The sequence below is a fragment of the Zeugodacus cucurbitae genome, chromosome 3 (assembly GCF_028554725.1).
Source record: "Zeugodacus cucurbitae isolate PBARC_wt_2022May chromosome 3, idZeuCucr1.2, whole genome shotgun sequence".
In the NCBI taxonomy this organism is placed as follows: Eukaryota; Metazoa; Arthropoda; class Insecta; order Diptera; family Tephritidae; genus Zeugodacus; species Zeugodacus cucurbitae.
Window position 1 is genome coordinate 48,640,601 of NC_071668.1, and position 21,026 is coordinate 48,661,626.

General features: G+C 36.2%; 2 protein-coding genes across 2 annotated transcripts; both read right to left on the bottom strand.

Annotated features, from left to right (window-relative positions):
* Positions 1–5,438: 5,438 nt before the first annotated feature.
* LOC128920557 (glutamate dehydrogenase, mitochondrial-like) lies at positions 5,439–5,927 on the bottom strand (the record flags this gene model as incomplete). The annotated part of the gene is made up of 2 exons (XM_054228209.1): positions 5,439–5,720; positions 5,790–5,927. Coding segments are annotated over 2 exons (420 nt in total), but the record flags the coding sequence as incomplete, so codon positions are not given.
* Positions 5,928–11,800: 5,873 nt separating this feature from the next.
* LOC128920580 (glutamate dehydrogenase, mitochondrial-like) lies at positions 11,801–12,289 on the bottom strand (the record flags this gene model as incomplete). Its single annotated transcript, XM_054228341.1, has 2 exons — positions 11,801–12,094; positions 12,161–12,289. Coding segments are annotated over 2 exons (423 nt in total), but the record flags the coding sequence as incomplete, so codon positions are not given.
* Between the last annotated feature and the right edge of the window lie 8,737 nt (positions 12,290–21,026).

Consider the following 21,026-nt stretch of genomic DNA (forward strand, 5'->3'; position numbering starts at 1 on the left):
TTTCTACTGGCTTACCAGTCGTGATGGCCAATGCATCTACATCGTTATAGCCTAGAAGAACAATTTATTTGTCTATCAAGACGTTTTCTAATATTTCATAAAAAAAAATTACCAAAAGTTTTAATATATTGATCCACCAACCAACTCATCTCGCGTTGGCTGGTATTCACATCTGGTGCCGGTACATCTATACCCGGACCTATCATATTGCGACGTAATAGCTCCATTGTATAGCGACGCGTAATTGTTTGCAATTCTTGTGCAGTATACTTCTTCGGGTCGATACGTATGCCACCCTTGGAACCACCAAACGGTACATTCACGCAAGCCGTCTTAAACGCCATCAGATAAGCCAAAGCGCGTATCTCATCGGCGTCGACGTCCATGGCAAAACGTATGCCTACAAAAGAGGAACGGATATGATCAGTCAGTTATATATATCATGCTAGACATCAGCAGTTGAAGCATTGAAAAGGAAGAACATTTTCTTGAAACACACAACTACATGCATATATTCTAGAAAATTCGTTGAGAAATTTTTTGAATATACCAGCTTTTCTAGAAAAATAATAGCCAATAATATAATTGAACCCACCGCCTTTGAGTGGTAATCTGTGTCTAGTGTGGTGTGCGCGATAGCCGGTGATTAGCTCGTAATTGCCATCACTTCTTATTATAGGGAAGGTAACTTCCAATAGATTTGTAGTGCAGCCCATCAATTTAAGCATGGCGGAAACACGTTGTTCACGCTGTTCCTTCTTCATGTAAGGATACTTTTCCAGCTCCTTTATCATCATCGGCTCCATTAGCTGAGCGGCCGAGTGATAATAATACTCAACCATGTGTGCAAATGGTGGGTCTTTGTCTTTATTGATTTTTTCCAAATGCTTGGGCATCACGTGCTTTTCACGCGTAGCTCCAAGTCCGGTCCAGTTTAAAACTGTCTTCGATAGTGAAGATCGTAAAAGTTTACCATTTAAAAGGAAGGACATATTGCCTTGCGATAATGCAATCCCAGTTATGATTTTTTTTGTGTGTTTTTGTAAGAAATTTTTTGCACTCACTTTTTCGGCAATTATTTTGGTATCCGCTGATTTTGTTGTATATTGTATATATACAATTGTATTACGAATATATAAATATTCCACAATATTCAGTAAGAAAATATTTTTTGTTTATTTATTATTTGCGTCAGGTTTTTTTTGTAATTATTTTCTTCGAGAACAAATTCAAATCGCTCCGTTCAACACAACTGTTCTTATGAAAATCTCAATATCAACTGAACTGAGAAAAATAAATTTGACAATATTGACTGTTTATGTTTTGAAGTTTTGATTTTTTCTGTTGAAAATATGTTAATGTTAATGTTTTTTTAATGTTAATTATTTTATTCTGGCAAAAATTTTGGATTTTGGGGATCGTAAAAAATGACGAATAATGCATAATAACCCCTACCCACTTACTACGCTATTTTTGGTGCATTTGGTGGATGGATTTTTGGTACCATTCACCACTTTTTTGGTGCATTTTGGTGCATTTGATGCATTGGCGCGTGGTGAAAAACCGATTTTTTCACGGCGCGCAAATGGGGTTATACAGGTCGTATGAGTACCATATTACCAAAAACAGAAAAACAGATATAAGGGTACCAAAAACAGAGGTAAGTGGGTAGGGGTTTTGTTTTTTAATTGTAAAACTGTTGCTGTCAAGAAGCCATTTTGTTTGTGTTTGTGTAAAGAAATATTTATTTAAAAATTGAAGAAAAATATACAAAAGGATATTACACTTTGGATCTTATAAATATATAAATGTAAAATGTGTAAAAATAAACAATCGCCTAGCGACTTCAGACGCATTCTGCAATTATTGCTGAGAAATGCCCTCCAATTCTAATGCTCGGAAAATCTTCGAAATCGAGTAAATAAAGGCGGCGGTGCGTAAATCATTGCAGTGGTGAATGCCACCAAAATTGGCGTAGTAAGTGGGTAGGGGTTTTTTTTTTAATTGTTAAACTGTTGCTGTCAAGAAGCCATTCTGTTTGTGTTTTTGTAAAGAAATATTTATTTAAAAATTTAAGAAAAATATACAAAAGGATATTACACTTTGGACCTTATAAATATATAAATGTAAAATTTGTAAAAATAAATAATCGCCAAGCGACTTCAGACGCATTCTGTAATTATTGTTGAGAAATGCCCTCCATTTCTAAGGCTCGGAAAATCTTAGAAATCGAGTAAATAAAGGCAGCGGTGCGTAAATCATTGCAGAGACCGAATTCATTGGCCACAATCTTAATGCCTGCCCCCGCAGTTTCCATAACTGTTTGTAGTCCTGCGTCTACAATATCCGCCTCCTTCGTACAGTCTCTTATGAGCTTTAACTTTTTGTTTGGCTTGAACTTATCCTAAATAAATAAATTAAAAAAAAATCATATTAACAAATTAACTTATTTGCACGGTGGTCAAAGTTCACTTACCTCGCACTCATTCATGGAGTTAAAGATCTCGTTGATTATGGCTTTCTCGCGTTTAACATTCATTTTGCCATAAGATACATGATTGATATTCTTTAAGTACTCAAAGTAGGATACCGTTACACCGCCAGCATTGCAAAACAAATCCGGTATAATGAGTACATTCTTTTTACGTAATATTTCATCGGCAGCTGGCGTCGAAGGACCATTAGCGCCTTCTAAAATCATCTTGGCTTGTACACTGTTAGCATTTTCGACAGTGAGAACCTTTTGCGTAGAGCAAGGCATTAGTATATCGCATTTTTCACCCAACAAACTGCCCTCTTTTTCGGTGGCTTTGGTATAGCCCTTGATTGATTTATTATTTTTTGCATAATACTCCATTAAGTCCTAAGTATATGAAGAAAATTAAAAAAATATTATCATGGAGATATTTATTTTCAATACGCCACATACCTTTGGATCAATGCCATTCTCATTTACTAGAGACACGTCAAATTCTTGAACACCGATCAGTTTGGCACCGGCTTCCACTACAAAAACGGATGCATGGGAACCGACATTGCCAAACCCTTGTACGATCACGGTTTTATCTTTCCAACCAGTCTTCCAGCCTAATAAATCCATCCAATCTTTATCCATAATAAAACATTCAGCCGCCTTAAATAGACCACGTCCCGTGGCGGCGGTGCGACCATTTATACCGCCTATTTCTACTGGCTTACCAGTCGTGATGGCCAATGCATCTACATCGTTATAGCCTAGAAGAACAATTTATTTGTCTATCAAGACGTTTTCTAATATTTCATAAAAAAAAATTACCAAAAGTTTTAATATATTGATCCACCAACCAACTCATCTCGCGTTGGCTGGTATTCACATCTGGTGCCGGTACATCTATACCCGGACCTATCATATTGCGACGTAATAGCTCCATTGTATAGCGACGCGTAATTGTTTGCAATTCTTGTGCAGTATACTTCTTCGGGTCGATACGTATGCCACCCTTGGAACCACCAAACGGTACATTCACGCAAGCCGTCTTAAACGCCATCAGATAAGCCAAAGCGCGTATCTCATCGGCGTCGACGTCCATGGCAAAACGTATGCCTACAAAAGAGGAACGGATATGATCAGTCAGTTATATATATCATGCTAGACATCAGCAGTTGAAGCATTGAAAAGGAAGAACATTTTCTTGAAACACACAACTACATGCATATATTCTAGAAAATTCGTTGAGAAATTTTTTGAATATACCAGCTTTTCTAGAAAAATAATAGCCAATAATATAATTGAACCCACCGCCTTTGAGTGGTAATCTGTGTCTAGTGTGGTGTGCGCGATAGCCGGTGATTAGCTCGTAATTGCCATCACTTCTTATTATAGGGAAGGTAACTTCCAATAGATTTGTAGTGCAGCCCATCAATTTAAGCATGGCGGAAACACGTTGTTCACGCTGTTCCTTCTTCATGTAAGGATACTTTTCCAGCTCCTTTATCATCATCGGCTCCATTAGCTGAGCGGCCGAGTGATAATAATACTCAACCATGTGTGCAAATGGTGGGTCTTTGTCTTTATTGATTTTTTCCAAATGCTTGGGCATCACGTGCTTTTCACGCGTAGCCCCAAGTCCGGTCCAGTTTAAAACTGTCTTCGATAGTGAAGATCGTAAAAGTTTACCATTTAAAAGGAAGGACATATTGCCTTGCGATAATGCAATCCCAGTTATGATTTTTTTTTTGTGTGTTTTTGTAAGAAATTTTTTGCACTCACTTTTTCGGCAATTATTTTGGTATCCGCTGATTTTGTTGTATATTGTATATATACAATTGTATTACGAATATATAAATATTCCACAATATTCAGTAAGAAAATATTTTTTGTTTATTTATTATTTGCGTCAGGTTTTTTTTTGTAATTATTTTCTTCGAGAACAAATTCAAATCGCTCCGTTCAACACAACTGTTCTTATGAAAATCTCAATATCAACTGAACTGAGAAAAATAAATTTGACAATATTGACTGTTTATGTTTTGAAGTTTTGATTTTTTCTGTTGAAAATATGTTAATGTTAATGTTTTTTTAATGTTAATTATTTTATTGTGGCAAAAATTTTGGATTTTGGGGATCGTAAAAAATGACGAATAATGCATAATAACCCCTACCCACTTACTACGCTATTTTTGGTGCATTTGGTGGATGGATTTTTGGTACCATTCACCACTTTTTTGGTGCATTTTGGTGCATTTGATGCATTGGCGCGTGGTGAAAAACCGATTTTTTCACGGCGCGCAAATGGGGTTATACAGGTCGTATGAGTACCATATTACCAAAAACAGAAAAACAGATATAAGGGTACCAAAAACAGAGGTAAGTGGGTAGGGGTTTTGTTTTTTAATTGTTAAACTGTTGCTGTCAAGAAGCCATTCTGTTTGTGTTTTTGTAAAGAAATATTTATTTAAAAATTTAAGAAAAATATACAAAAGGATATTACACTTTGGACCTTATAAATATATAAATGTAAAATTTGTAAAAATAAATAATCGCCAAGCGACTTCAGACGCATTCTGTAATTATTGTTGAGAAATGCCCTCCATTTCTAAGGCTCGGAAAATCTTAGAAATCGAGTAAATAAAGGCAGCGGTGCGTAAATCATTGCAGAGACCGAATTCATTGGCCACAATCTTAATGCCTGCCCCCGCAGTTTCCATAACTGTTTGTAGTCCTGCGTCTACAATATCCGCCTCCTTCGTACAGTCTCTTATGAGCTTTAACTTTTTGTTTGGCTTGAACTTATCCTAAATAAATAAATTAAAAAAATTCATATTAACAAATTAACTTATTTGCACGGTGGTCAAAGTTCACTTACCTCGCACTCATTCATGGAGTTAAAGATCTCGTTGATTATGGCTTTCTCGCGTTTAACATTCATTTTGCCATAAGATACATGATTGATATTCTTTAAGTACTCAAAGTAGGATACCGTTACACCGCCAGCATTGCAAAACAAATCCGGTATAATGAGTACATTCTTTTTACGTAATATTTCATCGGCAGCTGGCGTCGAAGGACCATTAGCGCCTTCTAAAATCATCTTGGCTTGTACACTGTTAGCATTTTCGACAGTGAGAACCTTTTGCGTAGAGCAAGGCATTAGTATATCGCATTTTTCACCCAACAAACTGCCCTCTTTTTCGGTGGCTTTGGTATAGCCCTTGATTGATTTATTATTTTTTGCATAATACTCCATTAAGTCCTAAGTATATGAAGAAAATTAAAAAAATATTATCATGGAGATATTTATTTTCAATACGCCACATTCCTTTGGATCAATGCCATTCTCATTTACTAGAGACACGTCAAATTCTTGAACACCGATCAGTTTGGCACCGGCTTCCACTACAAAAACGGATGCATGGGAACCGACATTGCCAAACCCTTGTACGATCACGGTTTTATCTTTCCAACCAGTCTTCCAGCCTAATAAATCCATCCAATCTTTATCCATAATAAAACATTCAGCCGCCTTAAATAGACCACGTCCCGTGGCGGCGGTGCGACCATTTATACCGCCTATTTCTACTGGCTTACCAGTCGTGATGGCCAATGCATCTACATCGTTATAGCCTAGAAGAACAATTTATTTGTCTATCAAGACGTTTTCTAATATTTCATAAAAAAATTACCAAAAGTTTTAATATATTGATCCACCAACCAACTCATCTCGCGTTGGCTGGTATTCACATCTGGTGCCGGTACATCTATACCCGGACCTATCATATTGCGACGTAATAGCTCCATTGTATAGCGACGCGTAATTGTTTGCAATTCTTGTGCAGTATACTTCTTCGGGTCGATACGTATGCCACCCTTGGAACCACCAAACGGTACATTCACGCAAGCCGTCTTAAACGCCATCAGATAAGCCAAAGCGCGTATCTCATCGGCGTCGACGTCCATGGCAAAACGTATGCCTACAAAAGAGGAACGGATATTATCAGTCAGTTATATATATCATGCTAGACATCAGCAGTTGAAGCATTGAAAAGGAAGAACATTTTCTTGAAACACACAACTACATGCATATATTCTAGAAAATTCGTTGAGAAATTTTTTGAATATACCAGCTTTTCTAGAAAAATAATAGCCAATAATATAATTGAACCCACCGCCTTTGAGTGGTAATCTGTGTCTAGTGTGGTGTGCGCGATAGCCGGTGATTAGCTCGTAATTGCCATCACTTCTTATTATAGGGAAGGTAACTTCCAATAGATTTGTAGTGCAGCCCATCAATTTAAGCATGGCGGAAACACGTTGTTCACGCTGTTCCTTCTTCATGTAAGGATACTTTTCCAGCTCCTTTATCATCATCGGCTCCATTAGCTGAGCGGCCGAGTGATAATAATACTCAACCATGTGTGCAAATGGTGGGTCTTTGTCTTTATTGATTTTTTCCAAATGCTTGGGCATCACGTGCTTTTCACGCGTAGCTCCAAGTCCGGTCCAGTTTAAAACTGTCTTCGATAGTGAAGATCGTAAAAGTTTACCATTTAAAAGGAAGGACATATTGCCTTGCGATAATGCAATCCCAGTTATGATTTTTTTTGTGTGTTTTTGTAAGAAATTTTTTGCACTCACTTTTTCGGCAATTATTTTGGTATCCGCTGATTTTGTTGTATATTGTAGTTACAATTGTATTACGAATATATAAATATTCCACAATATTCAGTAAGAAAATATTTTTTGTTTATTTATTATTTGCGTCAGGTTTTTTTTTGTAATTATTTTCTTCGAGAACAAATTCAAATCGCTCCGTTCAACACAACTGTTCTTATGAAAATCTCAATATCAACTGAACTGAGAAAAATAAATTTGTCAATATTGACTGTTTATGTTTTGAAGTTTTGATTTTTTCTGTTGAAAATATGTTAATGTTAATGTTTTTTTAATGTTAATTATTTTATTCTGGCAAAAATTTTGGATTTTGGGGATCGTAAAAAATGACGAATAATGCATAATAACCCCTACCCACTTACTACGCTATTTTTGGTGCATTTGGTGGATGGATTTTTGGTACCATTCACCACTTTTTTGGTGCATTTTGGTGCATTTGATGCATTGGCGCGTGGTGAAAAACCGATTTTTTCACGGCGCGCAAATGGGGTTATACAGGTCGTATGAGTACCATATTACCAAAAACAGAAAAACAGATATAAGGGTACCAAAAACAGAGGTAAGTGGGTAGGGGTTTTGTTTTTTAATTGTAAAACTGTTGCTGTCAAGAAGCCATTTTGTTTGTGTTTGTGTAAAGAAATATTTATTTAAAAATTGAAGAAAAATATACAAAAGGATATTACACTTTGGATCTTATAAATATATAAATGTAAAATGTGTAAAAATAAACAATCGCCTAGCGACTTCAGACGCATTCTGCAATTATTGCTGAGAAATGCCCTCCAATTCTAATGCTCGGAAAATCTTCGAAATCGAGTAAATAAAGGCGGCGGTGCGTAAATCATTGCAGTGGTGAATGCCACCAAAATTGGCGTAGTAAGTGGGTAGGGGGTTTTTTTTTAATTGTTAAACTGTTGCTGTCAAGAAGCCATTCTGTTTGTGTTTTTGTAAAGAAATATTTATTTAAAAATTTAAGAAAAATATACAAAAGGATATTACACTTTGGACCTTATAAATATATAAATGTAAAATTTGTAAAAATAAATAATCGCCAAGCGACTTCAGACGCATTCTGTAATTATTGTTGAGAAATGCCCTCCTTTTCTAAGGCTCGGAAAATCTTAGAAATCGAGTAAATAAAGGCAGCGGTGCGTAAATCATTGCAGAGACCGAATTCATTGGCCACAATCTTAATGCCTGCCCCCGCAGTTTCCATAACTGTTTGTAGTCCTGCGTCTACAATATCCGCCTCCTTCGTACAGTCTCTTATGAGCTTTAACTTTTTGTTTGGCTTGAACTTATCCTAAATAAATAAATTAAAAAAATTCATATTAACAAATTAACTTATTTGCACGGTGGTCAAAGTTCACTTACCTCGCACTCATTCATGGAGTTAAAGATCTCGTTGATTATGGCTTTCTCGCGTTTAACATTCATTTTGCCATAAGATACATGATTGATATTCTTTAAGTACTCAAAGTAGGATACCGTTACACCGCCAGCATTGCAAAACAAATCCGGTATAATGAGTACATTCTTTTTACGTAATATTTCATCGGCAGCTGGCGTCGAAGGACCATTAGCGCCTTCTAAAATCATCTTGGCTTGTACACTGTTAGCATTTTCGACAGTGAGAACCTTTTGCGTAGAGCAAGGCATTAGTATATCGCATTTTTCACCCAACAAACTGCCCTCTTTTTCGGTGGCTTTGGTATAGCCCTTGATTGATTTATTATTTTTTGCATAATACTCCATTAAGTCCTAAGTATATGAAGAAAATTAAAAAAATATTATCATGGAGATATTTATTTTCAATACGCCACATACCTTTGGATCAATGCCATTCTCATTTACTAGAGACACGTCAAATTCTTGAACACCGATCAGTTTGGCACCGGCTTCCACTACAAAAACGGATGCATGGGAACCGACATTGCCAAACCCTTGTACGATCACGGTTTTATCTTTCCAACCAGTCTTCCAGCCTAATAAATCCATCCAATCTTTATCCATAATAAAACATTCAGCCGCCTTAAATAGACCACGTCCCGTGGCGGCGGTGCGACCATTTATACCGCCTATTTCTACTGGCTTACCAGTCGTGATGGCCAATGCATCTACATCGTTATAGCCTAGAAGAACAATTTATTTGTCTATCAAGACGTTTTCTAATATTTCATAAAAAAAATTACCAAAAGTTTTAATATATTGATCCACCAACCAACTCATCTCGCGTTGGCTGGTATTCACATCTGGTGCCGGTACATCTATACCCGGACCTATCATATTGCGACGTAATAGCTCCATTGTATAGCGACGCGTAATTGTTTGCAATTCTTGTGCAGTATACTTCTTCGGGTCGATACGTATGCCACCCTTGGAACCACCAAACGGTACATTCACGCAAGCCGTCTTAAACGCCATCAGATAAGCCAAAGCGCGTATCTCATCGGCGTCGACGTCCATGGCAAAACGTATGCCTACAAAAGAGGAACGGATATTATCAGTCAGTTATATATATCATGCTAGACATCAGCAGTTGAAGCATTGAAAAGGAAGAACATTTTCTTGAAACACACAACTACATGCATATATTCTAGAAAATTCGTTGAGAAATTTTTTGAATATACCAGCTTTTCTAGAAAAATAATAGCCAATAATATAATTGAACCCACCGCCTTTGAGTGGTAATCTGTGTCTAGTGTGGTGTGCGCGATAGCCGGTGATTAGCTCGTAATTGCCATCACTTCTTATTATAGGGAAGGTAACTTCCAATAGATTTGTAGTGCAGCCCATCAATTTAAGCATGGCGGAAACACGTTGTTCACGCTGTTCCTTCTTCATGTAAGGATACTTTTCCAGCTCCTTTATCATCATCGGCTCCATTAGCTGAGCGGCCGAGTGATAATAATACTCAACCATGTGTGCAAATGGTGGGTCTTTGTCTTTATTGATTTTTTCCAAATGCTTGGGCATCACGTGCTTTTCACGCGTAGCTCCAAGTCCGGTCCAGTTTAAAACTGTCTTCGATAGTGAAGATCGTAAAAGTTTACCATTTAAAAGGAAGGACATATTGCCTTGCGATAATGCAATCCCAGTTATGATTTTTTTTGTGTGTTTTTGTAAGAAATTTTTTGCACTCACTTTTTCGGCAATTATTTTGGTATCCGCTGATTTTGTTGTATATTGTATATATACAATTGTATTACGAATATATAAATATTCCACAATATTCAGTAAGAAAATATTTTTTGTTTATTTATTATTTGCGTCAGGTTTTTTTTTGTAATTATTTTCTTCGAGAACAAATTCAAATCGCTCCGTTCAACACAACTGTTCTTATGAAAATCTCAATATCAACTGAACTGAGAAAAATAAATTTGTCAATATTGACTGTTTATGTTTTGAAGTTTTGATTTTTTCTGTTGAAAATATGTTAATGTTAATGTTTTTTTAATGTTAATTATTTTATTCTGGCAAAAATTTTGGATTTTGGGGATCGTAAAAAATGACGAATAATGCATAATAACCCCTACCCGCTTACTACGCTATTTTTGGTGCATTTGGTGGATGGATTTTTGGTACCATTCACCACTTTTTTGGTGCATTTTGGTGCATTTGATGCATTGGCGCGTGGTGAAAAACCGATTTTTTCACGGCGCGCAAATGGGGTTATACAGGTCGTATGAGTACCATATTACCAAAAACAGAAAAACAGATATAAGGGTACCAAAAACAGAGGTAAGTGGGTAGGGGTTTTGTTTTTTAATTGTAAAACTGTTGCTGTCAAGAAGCCATTTTGTTTGTGTTTGTGTAAAGAAATATTTATTTAAAAATTGAAGAAAAATATACAAAAGGATATTACACTTTGGATCTTATAAATATATAAATGTAAAATGTGTAAAAATAAACAATCGCCTAGCGACTTCAGACGCATTCTGCAATTATTGCTGAGAAATGCCCTCCAATTCTAATGCTCGGAAAATCTTCGAAATCGAGTAAATAAAGGCGGCGGTGCGTAAATCATTGCAGTGGTGAATGCCACCAAAATTGGCGTAGTAAGTGGGTAGGGGGTTTTTTTTTTAATTGTTAAACTGTTGCTGTCAAGAAGCCATTCTGTTTGTGTTTTTGTAAAGAAATATTTATTTAAAAATTTAAGAAAAATATACAAAAGGATATTACACTTTGGACCTTATAAATATATAAATGTAAAATTTGTAAAAATAAATAATCGCCAAGCGACTTCAGACGCATTCTGTAATTATTGTTGAGAAATGCCCTCCATTTCTAAGGCTCGGAAAATCTTAGAAATCGAGTAAATAAAGGCAGCGGTGCGTAAATCATTGCAGAGACCGAATTCATTGGCCACAATCTTAATGCCTGCCCCCGCAGTTTCCATAACTGTTTGTAGTCCTGCGTCTACAATATCCGCCTCCTTCGTACAGTCTCTTATGAGCTTTAACTTTTTGTTTGGCTTGAACTTATCCTAAATAAATAAATTAAAAAAATTCATATTAACAAATTAACTTATTTGCACGGTGGTCAAAGTTCACTTACCTCGCACTCATTCATGGAGTTAAAGATCTCGTTGATTATGGCTTTCTCGCGTTTAACATTCATTTTGCCATAAGATACATGATTGATATTCTTTAAGTACTCAAAGTAGGATACCGTTACACCGCCAGCATTGCAAAACAAATCCGGTATAATGAGTACATTCTTTTTACGTAATATTTCATCGGCAGCTGGCGTCGAAGGACCATTAGCGCCTTCTAAAATCATCTTGGCTTGTACACTGTTAGCATTTTCGACAGTGAGAACCTTTTGCATAGAGCAAGGCATTAGTATATCGCATTTTTCACCCAACAAACTGCCCTCTTTTTCGGTGGCTTTGGTATAGCCCTTGATTGATTTATTATTTTTTGCATAATACTCCATTAAGTCCTAAGTATATGAAGAAAATTAAAAAAATATTATCATGGAGATATTTATTTTCAATACGCCACATACCTTTGGATCAATGCCATTCTCATTTACTAGAGACACGTCAAATTCTTGAACACCGATCAGTTTGGCACCGGCTTCCACTACAAAAACGGATGCATGGGAACCGACATTGCCAAACCCTTGTACGATCACGGTTTTATCTTTCCAACCAGTCTTCCAGCCTAATAAATCCATCCAATCTTTATCCATAATAAAACATTCAGCCGCCTTAAATAGACCACGTCCCGTGGCGGCGGTGCGACCATTTATACCGCCTATTTCTACTGGCTTACCAGTCGTGATGGCCAATGCATCTACATCGTTATAGCCTAGAAGAACAATTTATTTGTCTATCAAGACGTTTTCTAATATTTCATAAAAAAAAATTACCAAAAGTTTTAATATATTGATCCACCAACCAACTCATCTCGCGTTGGCTGGTATTCACATCTGGTGCCGGTACATCTATACCCGGACCTATCATATTGCGACGTAATAGCTCCATTGTATAGCGACGCGTAATTGTTTGCAATTCTTGTGCAGTATACTTCTTCGGGTCGATACGTATGCCACCCTTGGAACCACCAAACGGTACATTCACGCAAGCCGTCTTAAACGCCATCAGATAAGCCAAAGCGCGTATCTCATCGGCGTCGACGTCCATGGCAAAACGTATGCCTACAAAAGAGGAACGGATATTATCAGTCAGTTATATATATCATGCTAGACATCAGCAGTTGAAGCATTGAAAAGGAAGAACATTTTCTTGAAACACACAACTACATGCATATATTCTAGAAAATTCGTTGAGAAATTTTTTGAATATACCAGCTTTTCTAGAAAAATAATAGCCAATAATATAATTGAACCCACCGCCTTTGAGTGGTAATCTGTGTCTAGTGTGGTGTGCGCGATAGCCGGTGATTAGCTCGTAATTGCCATCACTTCTTATTATAGGGAAGGTAACTTCCAATAGATTTGTAGTGCAGCCCATCAATTTAAGCATGGCGGAAACACGTTGTTCACGCTGTTCCTTCTTCATGTAAGGATACTTTTCCAGCTCCTTTATCATCATCGGCTCCATTAGCTGAGCGGCCGAGTGATAATAATACTCAACCATGTGTGCAAATGGTGGGTCTTTGTCTTTATTGATTTTTTCCAAATGCTTGGGCATCACGTGCTTTTCACGCGTAGCTCCAAGTCCGGTCCAGTTTAAAACTGTCTTCGATAGTGAAGATCGTAAAAGTTTACCATTTAAAAGGAAGGACATATTGCCTTGCGATAATGCAATCCCAGTTATGATTTTTTTTTGTGTGTTTTTGTAAGAAATTTTTTGCACTCACTTTTTCGGCAATTATTTTGGTATCCGCTGATTTTGTTGTATATTGTATATATACAATTGTATTACGAATATATAAATATTCCACAATATTCAGTAAGAAAATATTTTTTGTTTATTTATTATTTGCGTCAGGTTTTTTTTTGTAATTATTATTGTATTGTATTGTATTTTGTATTGTATTGTATTGACTGTTTATGTTTTGCAGTTTTGATTTTTTCTGTTGAAAATATGTTAATGGTAATGTTTTTTTAATGTTAATTATTTTATTCTGGCAAAAATTTTGGATTTTGGGGATCGTAAAAAATGACGAATAATGCATAATAACCCCTACCCACTTACTACGCTATTTTTGGTGCATTTGGTGGATGGATTTTTGGTACCATTCACCACTTTTTTGGTGCATTTTGGTGCATGTGATGCATTGACGCGTGGTGAAAAACCGATTTTTTCACGGCGCGCAAATGGGGTTATACAGGTCGTATGAGTACCATATTACCAAAAACAGAAAAACAGATATAAGGGTACCAAAAACAGAGGTAAGTGGGTAGGGGTTTTGATTTTTAATTGTAAAACTGTTGCTGTCAAGAAGCCATTTTGTTTGTGTTTGTGTAAAGAAATATTTATTTAAAAATTGAAGAAAAATATACAAAAGGATATTACACTTTGGATCTTATAAATATATAAATGTAAAATGTGTAAAAATAAACAATCGCCTAGCGACTTCAGACGCATTCTGCAATTATTGCTGAGAAATGCCCTCCAATTCTAATGCTCGGAAAATCTTCGAAATCGAGTAAATAAAGGCGGCGGTGCGTAAATCATTGCAGTGGTGAATGCCACCAAAATTGGCGTAGTAAGTGGGTAGGGGTTTTTTTTTTAATTGGTAAACTGTTGCTGTCAAGAAGCCATTCTGTTTGTGTTTTTGTAAAGAAATATTTATTTAAAAATTTAAGAAAAATATACAAAAGGATATTACACTTTGGATCTTATAAATATATAAATGTAAAATTTGTAAAAATAAATAATCGCCAAGCGACTTCAGACGCATTCTGTAATTATTGTTGAGAAATGCCCTCCATTTCTAAGGCTCGGAAAATCTTAGAAATCGAGTAAATAAAGGCAGCGGTGCGTAAATCATTGCAGAGACCGAATTCATTGGCCACAATCTTAATGCCTGCCCCCGCAGTTTCCATAACTGTTTGTAGTCCTGCGTCTACAATATCCGCCTCCTTCGTACAGTCTCTTATGAGCTTTAACTTTTTGTTTGGCTTGAACTTATCCTAAATAAATAAATTAAAAAAATTCATATTAATAAATTAACTTATTTGCACGGTGGTCAAAGTTCACTTACCTCGCACTCATTCATGGAGTTAAAGATCTCGTTGATTATGGCTTTCTCGCGTTTAACATTCATTTTGCCATAAGATACATGATTGATATTCTTTAAGTACTCAAAGTAGGATACCGTTACACCGCCAGCATTGCAAAACAAATCCGGTATAATGAGTACATTCTTTTTACGTAATATTTCATCGGCAGCTGGCGTCGAAGGACCATTAGCGCCTTCTAAAATCATCTTGGCTTGTACACTGTTAGCATTTTCGACAGTGAGAACCTTTTGCGTAGAGCAAGGCATTAGTATATCGCATTTTTCACCCAACAAACTGCCCTCTTTTTCGGTGGCTTTGGTATAGCCCTTGATTGATTTATTATTTTTTGCATAATACTCCATTAAGTCCTAAGTATATGAAGAAAATTAAAAAAATATTATCATGGAGATATTTATTTTCAATACGCCACATACCTTTGGATCTATGCCATTCTCATTTACTAGAGACACGTCAAATTCTTGAACACCGATCAGTTTGGCACCGGCTTCCACTACAAAAACGGATGCATGGGAACCGACATTGCCAAACCCTTGTACGATCACGGTTTTATCTTTCCAACCAGTCTTCCAGCCTAATAAATCCATCCAATCTTTATCCATAATAAAACATTCAGCCGCCTTAAATAGACCACGTCCCGTGGCGGCGGTGCGACCATTTATACCGCCTATTTCTACTGGCTTACCAGTCGTGATGGCCAATGCATCTACATCGTTATAGCCTAGAAGAACAATTTATTTGTCTATCAAGACGTTTTCTAATATTTCATAAAAAAAAATTACCAAAAGTTTTAATATATTGATCCACCAACCAACTCATCTCGCGTTGGCTGGTATTCACATCTGGTGCCGGTACATCTATACCCGGACCTATCATATTGCGACGTAATAGCTCCATTGTATAGCGACGCGTAATTGTTTGCAATTCTTGTGCAGTATACTTCTTCGGGTCGATACGTATGCCACCCTTGGAACCACTAAATGGTACATTCACGCAAGCCGTCTTAAACGCCATCAGATAAGCCAAAGCGCGTATCTCATCGGCGTCGACGTCCATGGCAAAACGTATGCCTACAAAAGAGGAACGGATATGATCAGTCAGTTATATATATCATGCTAGACATCAGCAGTTGAAGCATTGAAAAGGAAGAACATTTTCTTGAAACACACAACTACATGCATATATTCTAGAAAATTCGTTGAGAAATTTTTTGAATATACCAGCTTTTCTAGAAAAATAATAGCCAATAATATAATTGAACCCACCGCCTTTGAGTGGTAATCTGTGTCTAGTGTGGTGTGCGCGATAGCCGGTGATTAGCTCGTAATTGCCATCACTTCTTATTATAGGGAAGGTAACTTCCAATAGATTTGTAGTGCAGCCCATCAATTTAAGCATGGCGGAAACACGTTGTTCACGCTGTTCCTTCTTCATGTAAGGATACTTTTCCAGCTCCTTTATCATCATCGGCTCCATTAGCTGAGCGGCCGAGTGATAATAATACTCAACCATGTGTGCAAATGGTGGGTCTTTGTCTTTATTGATTTTTTCCAAATGCTTGGGCATCACGTGCTTTTCACGCGTAGCCCCAAGTCCGGTCCAGTTTAAAACTGTCTTCGATAGTGAAGATCGTAAAAGTTTACCATTTAAAAGGAAGGACATATTGCCTTGCGATAATGCAATCCCAGTTATGATTTTTTTTGTGTGTTTTTGTAAGAAATTTTTTGCACTCACTTTTTCGGCAATTATTTTGGTATCCGCTGATTTTGTTGTATATTGTATATATACAATTGTATTACGAATATATAAATATTCCACAATATTCAGTAAGAAAATATTTTTTGTTTATTTATTATTTGCGTCAGGTTTTTTTTTGTAATTATTTTCTTCGAGAACAAATTCAAATCGCTCCGTTCAACACAACTGTTCTTATGAAAATCTCAATATCAACTGAACTGAGAAAAATAAATTTGACAATATTGACTGTTTATGTTTTGAAGTTTTGATTTTTTCTGTTGAAAATATGTTAATGTTAATGTTTTTTTAATGTTAATTATTTTATTCTGGCAAAAATTTTGGATTTTGGGGATCGTAAAAAATGACGAATAATGCATAATAACCCCTACCCACTTACTACGCTATTTTTGGTGCATTTGGTGGATGAATTTTTGGTACCATTCACCACTTTTTTGGTGCATTTTGGTGCATTTGATGCATTGACGCGTGGTGAAAAACCGATTTTTTCACGGCGCGCAAATGGGGTTATACAGGTCGTATGAGTACCATATTACCAAAAACAGAAAAACAGATATAAGGGTACCAAAAACAGAGGTAAGTGGGTAGGGGTTTTGTTTTTTAATTGTAAAACTGTTGCTGTCAAGAAGCCATTTTGTTTGTGTTTGTGTAAAGAAATATTTATTTAAAAATTGAAGAAAAATATACAAAAGGATATTACACTTTGGATCTTATAAATATATAAATGTAAAATGTGTAAAAATAAACAATCGCCTAGCGACTTCAGACGCATTCTGCAATTATTGCTGAGAAATGCCCTCCAATTCTAATGCTCGGAAAATCTTCGAAATCGAGTAAATAAAGGCGGCGGTGCGTAAATCATTGCAGTGGTGAATGCCACCAAAATTGGCGTAGTAAGTGGGTAGGGGTTTTTTTTTTTTAATTGTTAAACTGTTGCTGTCAAGAAGCCATTCTGTTTGTGTTTTTGTAAAGAAATATTTATTTAAAAATTTAAGAAAAATATACAAAAGGATATTACACTTTGGACCTTATAAATATATAAATGTAAAATTTGTAAAAATAAATAATCGCCAAGCGACTTCAGACGCATTCTGTAATTATTGTTGAGAAATGCCCTCCATTTCTAAGGCTCGGAAAATCTTAGAAATCGAGTAAATAAAGGCAGCGGTGCGTAAATCATTGCAGAGACCGAATTCATTGGCCACAATCTTAATGCCTGCCCCCGCAGTTTCCATAACTGTTTGTAGTCCTGCGTCTACAATATCCGCCTCCTTCGTACAGTCTCTTATGAGCTTTAACTTTTTGTTTGGCTTGAACTTATCCTAAATAAATAAATTAAAAAAATTCATATTAACAAATTAACTTATTTGCACGGTGGTCAAAGTTCACTTACCTCGCACTCATTCATGGAGTTAAAGATCTCGTTGATTATGGCTTTCTCGCGTTTAACATTCATTTTGCCATAAGATACATGATTGATATTCTTTAAGTACTCAAAGTAGGATACCGTTACACCGCCAGCATTGCAAAACAAATCCGGTATAATGAGTACATTCTTTTTACGTAATATTTCATCGGCAGCTGGCGTCGAAGGACCATTAGCGCCTTCTAAAATCATCTTGGCTTGTACACTGTTAGCATTTTCGACAGTGAGAACCTTTTGCGTAGAGCAAGGCATTAGTATATCGCATTTTTCACCCAACAAACTGCCCTCTTTTTCTGTGGCTTTGGTATAGCCCTTGATTGATTTATTATTTTTTGCATAATACTCCATTAAGTCCTAAGTATATGAAGAAAATTAAAAAAATATTATCATGGAGATATTTATTTTCAATACGCCACATACCTTTGGATCAATGCCATTCTCATTTACTAGAGACACGTCAAATTCTTGAACACCGATCAGTTTGGCACCGGCTTCCACTACAAAAACGGATGCATGGGAACCGACATTGCCAAACCCTTGTACGATCACGGTTTTATCTTTCCAACCAGTCTTCCAGCCTAATAAATCCATCCAATCTTTATCCATAATAAAACATTCAGCCGCCTTAAATAGACCACGTCCCGTGGCGGCGGTGCGACCATTTATACCGCCTATTTCTACTGGCTTACCAGTCGTGATGGCCAATGCATCTACATCGTTATAGCCTAGAAGAACAATTTATTTGTCTATCAAGACGTTTTCTAATATTTCATAAAAAAAAATTACCAAAAGTTTTAATATATTGATCCACCAACCAACTCATCTCGCGTTGGCTGGTATTCACATCTGGTGCCGGTACATCTATACCCGGACCTATCATATTGCGACGTAATAGCTCCATTGTATAGCGACGCGTAATTGTTTGCAATTCTTGTGCAGTATACTTCTTCGGGTCGATACGTATGCCACCCTTGGAACCACCAAACGGTACATTCACGCAAGCCGTCTTAAACGCCATCAGATAAGCCAAAGCGCGTATCTCATCGGCGTCGACGTCCATGGCAAAACGTATGCCTACAAAAGAGGAACGGATATGATCAGTCAGTTATATATATCATGCTAGACATCAGCAGTTGAAGCATTGAAAAGGAAGAACATTTTCTTGAAACACACAACTACATGCATATATTCTAGAAAATTCGTTGAGAAATTTTTTGAATATACCAGCTTTTCTAGAAAAATAATAGCCAATAATATAATTGAACCCACCGCCTTTGAGTGGTAATCTGTGTCTAGTGTGGTGTGCGCGATAGCCGGTGATTAGCTCGTAATTGCCATCACTTCTTATTATAGGGAAGGTAACTTCCAATAGATTTGTAGTGCAGCCCATCAATTTAAGCATGGCGGAAACACGTTGTTCACGCTGTTCCTTCTTCATGTAAGGATACTTTTCCAGCTCCTTTATCATCATCGGCTCCATTAGCTGAGCGGCCGAGTGATAATAATACTCAACCATGTGTGCAAATGGTGGGTCTTTGTCTTTATTGATTTTTTCCAAATGCTTGGGCATCACGTGCTTTTCACGCGTAGCTCCAAGTCCGGTCCAGTTTAAAACTGTCTTCGATAGTGAAGATCGTAAAAGTTTACCATTTAAAAGGAAGGACATATTGCCTTGCGATAATGCAATCCCAGTTATGATTTTTTTTTGTGTGTTTTTGTAAGAAATTTTTTGCACTCACTTTTTCGGCAATTATTTTGGTATCCGCTGATTTTGTTGTATATTGTATATATACAATTGTATTACGAATATATAAATATTCCACAATATTCAGTAAGAAAATATTTTTTGTTTATTTATTATTTGCGTCAGGTTTTTTTTTGTAATTATTTTCTTCGAGAACAAATTCAAATCGCTCCGTTCAACACAACTGTTCTTATGAAAATCTCAATATCAACTGAACTGAGAAAAATAAATTTGACAATATTGACTGTTTATGTTTTGAAGTTTTGATTTTTTCTGTTGAAAATATGTTAATGTTAATGTTTTTTTAATGTTAATTATTTTATTCTGGCAAAAATTTTGGATTTTGGGGATCGTAAAAAATGACGAATAATGCATAATAACCCCTACCCACTTACTACGCTATTTTTGGTGCATTTGGTGGATGGATTTTTGGTACCATTCACCACTTTTTTGGTGCATTTTGGTGCATTTGATGCATTGACGCGTGGTGAAAAACCGATTTTTTCACGGCGCGCAAATGGGGTTATACAGGTCGTATGAGTACCATATTACCAAAAACAGAAAAACAGATATAAGGGTACCAAAAACAGAGGTAAGTGGGTAGGGGTTTTGTTTTTTAATTGTAAAACTGTTGCTGTCAAGAAGCCATTTTGTTTGTGTTTGTGTAAAGAAATATTTATTTAAAAATTGAAGAAAAATATACAAAAGGATATTACACTTTGGATCTTATAAATATATAAATGTAAAATGTGTAAAAATAAACAATCGCCTAGCGACTTCAGACGCATTCTGCAATTATTGCTGAGAAATGCCCTCCAATTCTAATGCTCGGAAAATCTTCGAAATCGAGTAAATAAAGGCGGCGGTGCGTAAATCATTGCAGTGGTGAATGCCACCAAAATTGGCGTAGTAAGTGGGTAGGGGGTTTTTTTTTTTAATTGTTAAACTGTTGCTGTCAAGAAGCCATTCTGTTTGTGTTTTTGTAAAGAAATATTTATTTAAAAATTTAAGAAAAATATACAAAAGGATATTACACTTTGGATCTTATAAATATATAAATGTAAAATTTGTAAAAATAAATAATCGCCAAGCGACTTCAGACGCATTCTGTAATTATTGTTGAGAAATGCCCTCCATTTCTAAGGCTCGGAAAATCTTAGAAATCGAGTAAATAAAGCCAGCGGTGCGTAAATCATTGCAGAGACCGAATTCATTGGCCACAATCTTAATGCCTG